Source organism: Notamacropus eugenii, chromosome 1, assembly GCF_028372415.1.
Source record: "Notamacropus eugenii isolate mMacEug1 chromosome 1, mMacEug1.pri_v2, whole genome shotgun sequence".
Lineage (NCBI taxonomy): Eukaryota > Metazoa > Chordata > Mammalia > Diprotodontia > Macropodidae > Notamacropus > Notamacropus eugenii.
In genome coordinates this window covers 471768529-471782646 of record NC_092872.1, presented here as the reverse complement: position 1 = coordinate 471782646, position 14118 = coordinate 471768529, and the positions used below count along the sequence as shown (strand labels likewise).

The 14118-nt window shown below is 36.6% G+C and overlaps 1 protein-coding gene across 3 annotated transcripts in view; it reads left to right on the top strand.

The window, feature by feature from the left end:
• LOC140519345 (liver carboxylesterase 1-like) overlaps positions 1-13894 on the top strand; it is a 50647-nt gene extending 36753 nt beyond the window's left edge. For 2 of the 3 annotated variants that reach the window (XM_072632250.1, XM_072632252.1), the window contains exons 9-14: positions 168-308; positions 3731-3811; positions 4836-4983; positions 10022-10153; positions 13215-13287; positions 13433-13894. In XM_072632250.1, coding sequence (XP_072488351.1) covers positions 168-308; positions 3731-3811; positions 4836-4983; positions 10022-10153; positions 13215-13287; positions 13433-13607 — 750 coding nt within the window. In that variant the 3' untranslated portion in view covers positions 13608-13894. The remainder of the gene's footprint in view (positions 1-167; positions 309-3730; positions 3812-4835; positions 4984-10021; positions 10154-13214; positions 13288-13432) is intronic. The other variant, XM_072632251.1, reaches the window with a different exon arrangement.
• The last annotated feature ends 224 nt before the right edge of the window (positions 13895-14118 follow it).

Sequence of the window (14118 nt, the reverse complement as noted above, 5' to 3'; positions counted from 1 at the left end):
GTTTCAGAGACTCAGCAGAAAGCTGTACATCCTCTTCCCTGCTGAACTTACCCTTGGATAATGAGAACATAGTACCCCCTGTATTGTAGTTCACAGCCATAATAAGTCAGCATTTTTATTCCCTTCTACTAGGGGAAAGTGAATGTTAACTTTTTTTAATCTTCCAGAAAATTTCATTCCTACATGGAGTCACAGATGGAGTATTTTTTCCTAAAAGTCCTGAAGAGCTCCTGGCTGAAAAGAAGTTCAATCACATTCCCTATATCATAGGAATCAATAATCATGAATTTGGCTGGATTCTTCCAACTGTAAGAACATTGCATTTTTTTCTCAAGTCTCATGATTCTCCTTCTGTAGTCTACAGGTCTATGGCTTTCTTGTAGTTAAACTGGGAAAATAGCTTATAGCTTTATGTAGAGATAATCTGCTTTGGGTTCTGAGCTAAATGCAATCTCCACCTCCACCCTCACCCCAACAGAAAACTTCATTCGTCAGTAACTGCTCTAGACAGCAGTAAAATTGTAAATGTAGACCTGCTATTTGGCACTCTCATCCATAAAATAGAATGTTAAACCTGAAAGAAACTTTGGAAACCTTGTAATCTAGATCTCCTATTTTACACATGGTAAAATTGAGGCCCATAGTGACATGGTGAGTTAGTGCCATAGCTAGAATTAAAACCTGGGTCTTTTCCTGTTTTCTGTCATACCATCTCTCCCACTGACCCCTGCCTCCAACACAGTCAATCAGTTATCCAATGACCTCATTGTCTCTTCCATCCACTCCCTTTTAAGAGTTGGGAAAGATCAGAGTATTTCAGAGTTGGAATCAAAATGGAACTTATTTTTTTTACCTTTCTGTAAAATAGGACACCACTGATTCCTCTATTCTTCGAGATATCTCCCCTCATCCCATTTCATGTGTGTGTATGTGTGTGTTTGTGTATGCAAGCACGTGTGTTTGTGTGTGTGCATGACATTGAACTGCCTCTTGAACTGTTCTTTCTTATTTGCATTCACAGATTCATTATTTATCGCCTGACCCAGTGTAACAGTATATGTTAGTACTTAGTCTTTGTTTTTCCTTCCTCTTTTCCTTCAGTACTCTTGGCAACCTTATGAGTTCCTATGGATTTAACTAAAATTTCTCTACAAATATCTCCTGAGTCCACATAGCCATCTCTCACCTCTCTCCTGAGCTCCAGTCCAACATCTTCAACTGGTCAATTCACATCTGCATCTGAATGTCCAATAAGCATCTGAAATCCAACATATCCAAAACAGAGCTATATCTTTTCCCTTAAAACTACCCATCCTCTATTACTGATGAAAAAACCACCATTCTTCCAGTCCCATAAATCAAAAACCTAAGGGTCATCCTTGACTTTTCACTCTTACTTCCCTTATTCAAGGGATAAGGATAACATTCCTTAAGAATTCTGCCTTTCCAACAGTTCTCCCAAACGTAGCTCTCCTTACTCATAAAAAACCCACCCTAATCAAAGACATCATTGCCTATTGCCAGACCAGGCCTGCATAACGTATGGCCCACATACCACTTGCAACCTGATGAAGGATTTCAGGCATACCATGAAAAATATAGAAGATGCAAAAAAAAACGTAAAGATGTAACAAGTGCTTTGTCCATGCCCTTTGTAAACAACCTTCCCCTAGTCAATATTGTGCCCATCATATAACTTAGAGGGTGGGTTGCCACTATGCACTCTCTCCTGTTTGTCACATGACCCATGGCAACCAATCATTGTCAGTTTGTCTCTAGTCTGAAAGAAGCAGTTTCATGATAAATAAAAATCTTAAGCAATAAGTGTAATTAATTGATATTAATAGAAATTTCCCTTTTTAAAAATATGGTTTATTTGCAAAATAGTTTAATCATTAATTATACTTTTATTGGAAAGTTAGCTGATCAAAACCTATCTGTGGCCTGAAAAAAGTTTAGCCTATTTTAATTTGGGCCCTACCTACTGCAAAGTTACTCAGGTTTGGCCTAGACACTAATGTAATAACCTCCTCATTGGTCTCCCTGTATCCAGGCTTTTCCCTTCTTTAATTTACCTTCCTCAAAGCTTCCAAATTGATATTTATAAAGTGCAAACCTAACCATGTCATTTCATCCTTTGATAAGTTTCAATGACTTCCCAATGCCTTTGGGATAGAATATAAACTCCTATAGTATTTAATATCTTTCATTCTCTGGCTCAACGTATCTCTTCAGGTTAACAACCTACTATTCTCTACACACTCTATACTCAAGCCAAAATGGTACTTTCCTTGCACAATATTTCATCCCTTGTATCTGTGCCTTTGAAAAGCTTTACTTATTCCTGTCTCTCCCTAGTCATTTCCATCTCTTAGGACCCCAGTTTCCTTAAAGACTCAGCTCAAATACCACATACTTCAATATGCCTTTCCTCATTTCCCCAGGGGTTAGTGCCCTCCCCAAGCACTGTGTTGTTTTTGAACATAAGCTTTATTTACTTACCTGTCTGGGTAAGGCAAATCCCTAGGTCACTGTACTCTTCCCAGAGCTTGGTTCTGCTGTGTGTATTCTATCTTCCATATTCCCTGGGCTTGCTTTTTGGTGGACATTTTCAATCTTCAACAATCTCAGGCTCTGTTACAACACTATTCTCAGCTGAAATGCTACAGTGCTCTTTTCAGCAAGGGCCATAACCCTTAACCTAGAACTGAGAGAAGTCTCTGCCCTATGATTCTTTCAGAGCTTTGGCTCTTAGGTTTGTGACCTCCAGGCAGCAGGTAGAGAGGTCTTCTCATTTCTGGTTGATCATATTCTCTGATTCAAAGATAGCTTCTCTGGGTAAGGAGGTCTGCTTTTACTTATGATCAGCCACATTATACTCCCTTTAGTCTTGTTAGATCTCATGCAGATGAAAGGCTGGAAAAAGAACTTTTGAAGTATTCTGTACTCCCAGGGCAAATTCATCATCTTGATGGTTTCTTCACATCCTATCTTCACCTCCTATCTTATCCAAGATGTAAAATGTTACCTTTACACTTGAAAGTTCTTCCCTTCACATTTTAGTGTTTCTGCCCCTAATGACTTTCAATCTCCTTTAAGTCTAAACTGGAGTATATGCATAATTTGAAAAGAGGTCATTGAACTAGAAGATCTTATAGGTTACTCCCAGTTGTAAATCCTTTAGTGAATTTATCCTCCCAAATTTAAATGACTGCTAACAAAAGTAACTGGTGCATTCCATTAAATTTCTCAACATCATTTACATTCTACTAGTGAACAGTCTTATAATCTAAAGGAAACTCTCTAATGTCAGAATTTCAGGAATCACAACCTGCATGTCGGAGACTTCTAGAGGCATTGCTAAAAAGACTGCAGGTTCAATTTCCCCCATTACCTAATTTCCTAAGTAAACCCTGATGATCAGTAAATTAGAAGCCTCATATTTTCTGATTATTTGGGCACCATAAATATTTTCATATAAATGGATATGCCTGTTGGCTGTGTAGAAGTGGGGCATTTCCTGTTTTCATACTTTAAAAAAAAACAAAAACAACATTTTCCTGAGTTCTACTTTAAATGTTTCCTAGAAAATAAAGTCATGTAAATTCATTGATTAACTCAATATGAACCAAAATGAAATGAGCACTTTCCGTGTTTGTTTATTTCAGAAAGCCTACTTTATTTCACATATTAACCACTACTTTTTATGTGAAATGACTATTTTTTGTAGTTAATGGAGTTCCCTTTCTCAGAAGGCATACCAGACCAAGAAACAGCAGCAGCACTTTTATGGAGCTCCTACCCACTTGTTGTAAGACATGTAAAATTCTATAATGTTGGGGCTGGGAGAGAACTTAGACCTTGGAATGCCAGAGCTAGAAAGGTTATAGAATCTTAAAACATAGAATCTAACTATTTAAGGGGCATTAGCCACCATCTAGTTCAATGTGGTTATCAGGAGAATCAGAGACCCAGAGGAGGGAATTGATTTCCCTGAGGTTTTCTATATAAACGTATACATATATATGTGTGTGTGTGTATACATACATACATACATATACATATATATAGTCAAGTTTTAAATAAAGGTGTTATGATTCCTAATCCTGCATACTTTTCAATGCATTCTGGTGCCTCCTATCCTAAGGCAGAAAAAGAAAAATCACTCAAAGAGACAGAATTTTTCTCTTTACTTTGTATTTCTCGCCTTTGGTTAAGAACTAGAGAACTGTAACATGATTTTCCTCACTGTAGGTTAGAGGGCAGTAAAAGACTGAATGCAGTGAATTAATGAAGCCTTCTTTAATCCTTTTTTCCCTCTAAGATGCAAGTACCCTGAGCCTTTTCTGAAGGAGCCCCATTTCACCTTGTTCATATCTTTCTTATGTACTTGTCATCTTATGTGTTTGACTGTAATCCCTTTAAGGAAAGGAATTTTGTCTTATTCACCTTTATACCTTCTAACATTGATAACACAGAGACTTATCACTTAAGGGTTATCTCAGAATAGGATTGTCTCACTTAAAATTTATAAATGTTTCTAAGAATAGGGTTGTCTCAACTAAATTTTATAAATGTTTCTACAAAAGCGTAATATTAGGTGAAACAATATTTCAAAAGACATTTAGTTTGGTGACAGTATTATAAACAGCCATTGGCTAAATTATGCTATAGCAAGGTATCATAACTTGATAGCACAGGTGACTTATGATGTAATGATGTTATTGAGAACAAGTATCAGTTGGTACAATCTTATGTGATGCATACTAGTTAACGAATGAATGACTGAAAAGTCAGTTATTTCTCCTTCTTTACTTCTTTGTTTATCATTTTAGAAAATCCCCAAAAACCTTACTCCCATTTTAACTAAGGAATATCTTGGAATGACAAATGATCCTATCAAACGGAAAGACCTGTTTATAAACTTATTAGGAGACTTGATGTTTGGAATTCCATCTGTGAGGGTGGCTCGTTTTCATGCGGGTGAGTTCTTGAATAACAGCAAGAGGTAGTACATCAACCTTATTCATCTCAGTAATTAGGCAAGGATGAATACTCAGTATGGTAGTCCAAATTCTCCCCAGAGACATAATAAGTAGGAAATTGCCTTTTTAGTTAAAAAAAAAAAGTGTCAGGACTTCCAGAGGCAGAGAATCAAGATGAAAGAGTAGAAAAGCACTCAGCAGAGCTCTCTCAACATTCCCCTCCAACTTAAAAATAACTTCTTAAATTGAATTCTAGAGTGGCAGAGCCAAAAAAAAGTTCAGTGTGAGACATTCTTCCAGGCCAAGACAATATAAGTGGTTGGAAAGAGAGATCTGTGACATGGGGAAGGAAGTTGCCCTGGAGACCATGTGAATGAAACACTAGTAGTTAGGATAGTTAGTGGAGACAGAAGCAGCAGCAGCTTTGGGAGCTCCTAAGTCAGAGATGGTAAGGGACCTGATAAATGGTAAAAGATTACAGAGTACCTCTGGGTAGGACTAGATGCAAGACCAGATGTTGCTTGCAAACTTCATTGCATATACCCACCTCTCAGCCAGGATTCAAGGGCAGAGAGGAGCATGTTTAGCTGAGGGATTGGGGGCCCCAAGAGGTCAATGACCCTGACAAACAGTATCATTTCTGGTCCCAAGGAAGGAGTGGCTCTGAGGATCAGTACTGATTGCAATCCCCAGGGATCAAGGGCCCTTCCCAGGCAAGAACTAGGGTGCAGACCAAGAGGGCAGTTACCACACCTCTCCCCAGATCATGCCACCTTAGAAGTACCAAAAACTCCCAAAATTCTCTAGTACCATAGCTCTGGTAACAGCAGTGTGAGAAAGCATGAAACTTGAAACAGAGCCTCCCCCTACAGCCATGCCTAGAGTCCAACATTAATATTCAGTTCCAAATTGAGAAATATGATGGATAAAGGAGCAACCAACAATAGCAACAAAGAACTTGACTATAAAAAGTTGCTAACATAGCAGGGAAGATCAAGACATAAATTTAGAAGACATAATGAAATCAGAGTAGCTACAATCAAAGCCACAGAGGAAAAAATGTAAATTGGACACAAGCACCACAAGAGTATCTGGAGAAACTAAAAAGAAATCAAAATCTAATAAGAGTTGTAGGAAAAAAATGATTAAGAAATGAAAACAAAAGAAAAAATTGTGAAAAAACAATTAACTTGGTAAAAGAGGCACAAAAATAACCTAAAGACAATAATATCTTAAAATAATAGAACTGACAAGTGAAAAAAAAGAGCTATGAAAATTTACTCATGAAAATAAATACTTAAAAAAGTAGAATTGGCCAAGTGGAAAAAGAGGTATAAAATCTCACTGAGGAAAGCAATTCCTTAAAAATTAGAATTGTAGAAGTAGAAATTGATAACTCCATGAAATATCAAGAAACATTTTTTTTTAAAAGTCAAAAGAATGAAAAATGGAAGGAAAAGAGAAATATCTCTTTGAAAAAAGAACTGAACTGGAAAATAGATTGAGGAGAGATAATTTAGGAATTATTGAACTACCTGAAAGTTATGATTAAAGAGAGACCTCAGACATCATATTTCAAGAAATAATCAAGGAAAAAATTTCCCTAACATGCTAAAACCAGAGAGTAAAATAGAAACTGAAAAAAAAAACCCACCAATCGTGACATGAAAGAGATACAAAAATGAAAACTCTCAGGAAAATTATAACCAAATTCCAGAGCTTCCAGATTAAATAAAATCATTTCAACTAGCAAGAAAGAAACAATTCAAAGACTGTGAAGTCATGCTCAGGATCACATAATATTTAGCAGTTACCATATTGAAGGTGCAGAGGATTTATAATATGATATCTGGAAGGCAAAAGTATTGAGATTACAACCAAGAATAACTTATCCAGTAAAACTGAGCATAATTCTTTAAGTAAAAATGGATATTTAATGAAATAGATGATTTTCAAGCATTCCTGATGGAAAGATCAGAGTGGAACAGAAAATTTGAAAGGCAAATATGAGACTCAAGAGAAGCACATAAAGGTAAACATGAAAGAGAAATCATAAGGGAATCAACAAAGTTAAACTGTTTATCTTTCCATATGGGAAGGTGATTCATGTATCTTGTAAGAATTTTATTATTATTAGAGAAGTTAAAAGGATTCTACATAGAAAGAGCATGCAGGACAGAATAGATTGCATTGGGCTGTTGTAAAAAATAAAAGGTACAGAAGGGAAGGATAGATTCCCTAGTGAAAGGAAGAATGATAGGAAGAATGACAATAAAAAGTTCTCACTTAAAAGAGTTGCACAAGGAAGAGCTTTTACACTGAAAGTGAAGATGGTAGGGGATGGCAGCTATTACTTGAACCTCACTCACATCTAAATTGGTTGAAAAAAGGGAATTATATAGATATATATGTCTATATGCATGTGTGTATGTGTACACACACACATGCACATACACTCAGGCATATATATATACATACACATAGATAAACGAATATGTACGTACACATAAATAAACACACATATATGTGTATATAAATACACATGCATATATGTATACATATACACACATGAGTATATAATTATGTGTTTATATGCATGTATGTATGTGTACATATATGTATATGTGTATGCGTGTGTGTACCCACATGGTAGTATAAATTTATCTTACCCAACAAAGAAATAGGAGAGGGAGGAGATAAGAGAAAAGAGAAGTAATAAGAGGGAGAGCAGGTATAAGTGGACAGTGGTAAGAAACAAAATGGGACAGGATATAAAGAGATAGAAGGATAAACAGAAGAAAATAAGATAGAAGGAAATGCATATTTAGCAATCATAACTGTGAATGTGAATGGGATGGACTCACCCATAAAATGGAAACAGATAATAAAATGGATCAGAAACCAGAATCCAACAATATGTTGTTTACAAGAAACACACCTAAAACAGAAAGACAAATACAAAATTAAAATAAGTACCTTTAGCAGAATCAGTCATGCTTCAGCTGAAGTAAAAATAAGAAGGAACAGGAAGTAATCATGATCTGAGACAAAGCAAAAGCAAAAATAAACCTAACTAAAAGGAATAAGCAGGGAAACTATACCTTGACAAAAGACCCATAGATAATGAAGTGACATCAGCGCTAAACATATATGCACCAAATAACATAGTATCCTAATTCTTAACACAAAAAATAAATATTTTATAAAAGGAAATAGACAATAGAACTATAATAGTAGACAACCTCAAATTTCCCCTTGCAGAACCAGGTAAATGTAGGCATAAGAGAAATAAGAAAAAAAATCAAGAGGATGAATAAAATCTTAGAAAAGTTAGATATTATAAAACTCTGGAGAAATGGGAATGGGAGTAGAAAGGAATATACTTTTTTCTCAGTTGTACATGGTGTCATTGGAAAAAAAACTGACTGTGCATTAGGGCACAAAAATTTCACAACCAAATGCAGAAAAGCAGAAAAATTGAATGCACCTTTTTCAGGCCATAATACAATAAAAATTGCTTTTAATCAAAGGCCATGGAAGAATAGATGAAAAAAAATTAATGGATGAAAAAAATTGCTAAAAAAATTAAATAGTCTATTACTAAAGAATGAATGATCAAAGACCAAATCATAGAAACAATCAATAATTTCAGTAAGGAGGATTACATCAATGACAAAAAATCCCACAATTTGTGTGATGCAGCCACAGAAGTAATTAAGGGAAAATGTATGTCTCTAAATAAGTACATCAACAAAGGAAGAGCAGATCAATGAATGCAGCTAAAAAAATTAGGAAGAGAACAAATTAAAACTTCCCAATTAAACACCAAAGTGGAAATCCTGAAAATAAGAGATTATTAAAGTTTCAAGTAGAAAAAATGAGCTAGTAAATAAAGCTAGAAGTTGGTTTTACTAAAGAAAAAATACAATCAATAGATTGATAAATTTTATTTAAAAAAAAACAAAAACAAATTACTGCTATCGGTAACAAAAAGGATGGCTACGCCAATGGAGATGAAATTAAAGCAATTATTAGGAGTCAATTGCCGAATTATATGCTAGTAAAACTGGCATCTAAGTGAAATGGATGAATATTTTATACACACACACACACACACAGATATATATACCTGTGTGTGTAAATAAAATATACATGTATGTGTATATTTACATATACATAAATATATGAATGTATGCACACACATATAAACACACATGAGCATATATATGCATGTATATATACATACATTTTTGAATGTATACACACATATATAAACACACACATATGTGTGTGTGTGTGTGTGTGTATACTGGTCAGATTAATGGAAGAGGAAATAGAATATTTAAATAACCCCACCTTTTAAAGAAAAGAAAAGAAATTGAACTAGCCATCAATGAGCTCCCTAAGGAAAAATCCCCAGGACCAGATGGATACACAAGTGAATTCTACTAAACATTAAAGGAATGCTTAATCTCAATACTACATAACTATTTTTCGTAAAAAGGTAAAGAGAAAATTGGTTGTGGGATTCTTTTTTCAGGTATGGGCTGGGCTAGAAAGTTATTGAGGTTTCTTTCAGCTATGGGCTGGGCTAGAAAGTTATTGAGGTTTCTTTCAGCTATGAACTTCTGTGGATTTTTAATTCATTTTGGAGTAGAATAATGTTACTATGTACCATGTTACCATGTTGGAATAAGGAATCATTTGATGGAGATAAGGGAAGACTTGACTAGATGACCCCTTAAGATTTTACACAACTAAGACCAAGTTTGCAGATCTCTTGCTGAACTGAAGACACTCTTCAGCAATAGGAAAAGCATATGGCTATCAATGCCAGTCAGCACTGCAAATCTCTGTCAGCTCCTCTGAGTCTCTTATGTACTCAGAACCTAGGGTTCCCTATTAATTAAACTAACTTAAGGACTCAGAGCAAAATTCTTTCCTATTTCCCCAGAGGCCCCTAGGGACTCCCTTCTATGTAAGTTCATCTAATTTAGAAAACTTGATAAACTGAATTTTCTATTCCTTTCTTTCAGCATCAGGTGCACCCACGTACATGTATGAATTTCAGCATCGGCCTAGCTTCTCAACCAACCTGAAACCAGAGACAGTGAAGGCAGACCATGGGGATGAAATTCCCTCTGTCTTTGGGGCTCCATTTTTGAGAGGTGATTGATCTCTGCTACAAAAAATAATTGTCAAAATATCACTTTCTGCTTATTTGGAAAATAATATTTAACTTTAACAATTACTTAACTCTTTTAATTTACCAATTATCCCACTTGCTGACAACATCTCTTATGAAGCAGAAGACCAAGTCAAGTCAATAAGAATTTATTAAGTGCTTAGTATGTGCCCTATGCTAAACCCTGACGGGTGCATGGAGAGGGGAGGATTCAAAGTCCGGTAAAAGACAGTCCCTTGCTCTTCAGCTCATAGTTTAATGGGGGATACAATATGCAAATAATTATGTATAAGATAGATGGATGATAGATAGGATAAATTAGAGATAATCATTTCAGAGAGAAGGCACTAAAACTAAGGAAGACCAGAAAAGACTTCTTTCAGAAGGTGGAATTTTAGATGAGACTTGAAGGAAACCAGTGAAGCCAAGGCAGTTATCAAGAGGGAGAGAACTTTATTTATGGGGGTACAGTCAATGAAAATACACTGATGGGAGATTGAGGGTCTTGTACAAGGAACAGAAAGGAGACCAGTGTCACTAGATCACAGGGAAAGCAGGGGAGAAGGTGGAGCGGGGATGGAGATTTAAGTATAAAGGAGACTGGGAAGGTAGGAATTGGCTAAGCAATGAAAGCCTTTAAATGACAAACAAAGGATGTTTACATTGTTCTTGGAGGTGGTATTTCTTAAATGGGAGCAGTTATTAGCCATTCCAATTCCAGGTAAGGATTCAGGCCCTGAGAAAAGAAATGCATTTTCTAAATTTAGTGATAGAACTACAACTAGAATGAAGGTCTTTTGGCTCCCCATTCCCCACCCACAGCTCATCTCTCCAGAAATCTATCCTAAGCCTTACGTGTCCTCACTGAGCAAGGATTTCTTCTTGCCACAATTATATGGCTTTTGGGGCTAAATTAAGGGAAGTATAGTGTATAGCAGAAGTGAGATAATGGTATTTCTATAGTGTTGTCGTGATGGCATCTGGCTCATTTTGCTCAGGTACTGGTACCATATTTTGGAAAGATGTGGACAAGCTGAAAAACAACCAGGGAAAAGGAACCAGGAGAGTGAGGGGCCTTTAGACTTTGTCATATGAGGAATAGTTGAAGGAAACAAGGATAATTAAACTGAAGAAGAAAAGACTTTGCAGAATATGACAGCTTTTTCAAGTATTGAAGAAAGATTTACCTTGTTCTGCTTGAGTAAACTTAGGAGCTGTGCATGTAAGCTGTAGAGAGATAGACCTTAGCTGTAAGGAAGATTTCCTAATGATTAGAAATATGTCAACATGTCCTTCTTTTGTTTCATAAGATCAAACACTGAGAGCAGCCAGGTAGTGCAATAGATGAGCACTGGCTGTGGAGTAAGGAAGACCTGTATTCAAATACAGCCCCAGACACTTAATAGCTGTGTGACCCTGGACAAGTCACTTAACTCTACTTGCCTCAGTTGCCTCATTTGCAAAATGAGCTGGAGAAAGAAATGGCAAACCACTCTAGTATGTTTTCCAAGAAAACCCCAAATAGGGTCATAAAGAGTTGGACACAACTGAAACAACATCAACTACAACAACAGCAAAGCAAAAGCTGAATGACCACTTGTTAGGAATGCTGTAGAAGGGATTCTTGAGGATGGGTTGGACTAGGTGTCCTTTATCTGAAGTCCATCTGAATTCCAATTCTGGTTAGGAGAGCATTCTCAGAGGAAGAATATGATGAGCAATTGATCAATCAACAAACATTTATTGAGGACCTGTTATATTCCAGGCACTGAAGTAAGCAGTCGGGGTTAAAGACAAAAATTCTGCCACTGGACCATTCAGATAGCTCTGCTTCTGGGACCTAGCTTTTACTGATGGTCTGCCCTGCTTTAGAGGTTCCTCATAGTAAGATGAGCATGGGAAAGGTGAACTTTAGATGAGTCTCTGTGCTACAGAATTAAAATGCTAATCAGTGTGTTCAAGGTTAATATATATGATGGCCATGTAACAGCAATCCCTCCTTCTAGGCGTTTTGGTCTATCCCAGGTGTGGGGAACCTGTGGCCTTCTAGATCCTTAAGTGTGGCCTTTTGACTGAATCCAAATTTTATAGAACAAAACAGTTTATTAAGTATCTAGAAGGCCACATGTGGCCCGAAGCGCACAGATTTCCCATTCCTGGTCTGTGCACTTGATGCCCATTTCCCTTTCAAGCACAGTCAGTTCTGGCCATCTTTATTTGGCTTCCTGAGAATTTCTCCATATTTCCCACTCTGAAAGAAAATCTGAATGCAAACCACATTGACATTTTAATTGTCACTCCCAACAAATGCTTTAAGGTGGAATGTTTAATACAATGAATTCCTAGCCTTTAGATGTCAAGCTGAAAATGGGATAATATAAGAGAATTGGATTTGGAGTCAGACCTAGAAAGAAGTCAAATCTAAGCTTTGTCACTTATTACCTAGATGACCTTGGACAAGTCACATAGTCCTCAGCTTCCCTATCTGTAAAATAAAGGATGGGTCTAGACCAGCTCTCAAGGTCACATGTGGCCCTTTAGGTCTTCAAGTGTAGCCCTTTGACTGTAGGTCAAGGGGCTAAATGGTTCCTATAAGTAAAATTTTATGATGCTAAATACTATTTATTTAGTATTCATTATACTTTCTAAAATCTCTCTTCTACTAAGCTATTGCTTATGCCTGAAATTCTACCATCAGAATTTGTCTCTTTGTAGTCAGTGCCTTCTCTATAAATATATATGCCCATGAACTGGCATGTGTTAGGTATTGTTTAATTATTTCTTAAAATTACCTCTAGAGGAAAGGAAAGTAAAATCCTGGCAGGATTAGCAAATAAAGGTAAAGAAATAATGAGGTACTGAGTCAGAACATCACGTGGAGAGGACACACCATTGTAACATTGCAAAGTGCAGGACTCATGGGAGAGCTCACAAGTGGAGGCAGGTGTAAAAGGAGAATGAGATGGGCACTGAGGATATACTTCACAATTTTATTACTAAAATTATTCTAGTCACATTCTAATATCTTCAATTCTCATTTTCAGGGGGGTCACCAGAGGAAGAGAAGAAACTTAGTAGAGCTGTGATGAAATACTGGGCCAACTTTGCTAAAAATGGGTAAGAGTGGTAACACAAGGGTACTACGAGGGTCTTTGCTTCAGCATGTTTAGTAGGTTTCTCCCTCTCCGTTTTTTCTTTTCAACCACTACTGCTAATTCAATATTTATTTTTATTTTTAAAATATTGATTACTTTATTTTCAGAAACCCTAATGGGGAAGGACTTCCAAAGTGGCCTGCCTATAATCAGGATGAAGGCTATCTTGAAATTGACATCACCTCCAAAGCAGCCAAAAAGCTGAAGGAGAAAGAAGTAAAATTTTGGACTGAACTCATGTCAAAGCCAGTTGGGGTGAAGAGAGAACACTTTGAGCTTTAATCTGGGGAGATCTGCTATCAGATTGTAAAGAAGCTTCAGTAGACCTTGATAGAAAAGGTTTGGGGTTTTACTTGGCAAGGACGCCTGGTGGTTAGAGAGCTTCTCAGAATGGTGGTGGAGGGAGAAAACAAAAACAGAAACAGCCATAGATCAGCCTGATGAAGGGATGGAGATACAACTTAAGAAATGGGGGCCATCTGTAGCCTAAGATTACTTTCTCTTCTGAATGTTTTTAGTGTATGAGGCTGGTTGTGGATTATACTAAATAAAATCTATTTTACTTGGAATTCTCGCTATATGTGTCAGTGTCTTGGTCTTGGGAATTAGATGAACACGTCCTTCCCTGAAATAAAGCCATTATCCTTTATGCCCAGTTCCTTTTTTTTCCTTTGATGAGGCAATTGAGGTTAAATTACTTGGCAAGGGTCACACAGCTAGTAAGTATCAAGTGTCTGAAGTCAGATTTGAACTCAGTCCTCCTGACTCCAGGGCCCATGCTTTATCCACTGTG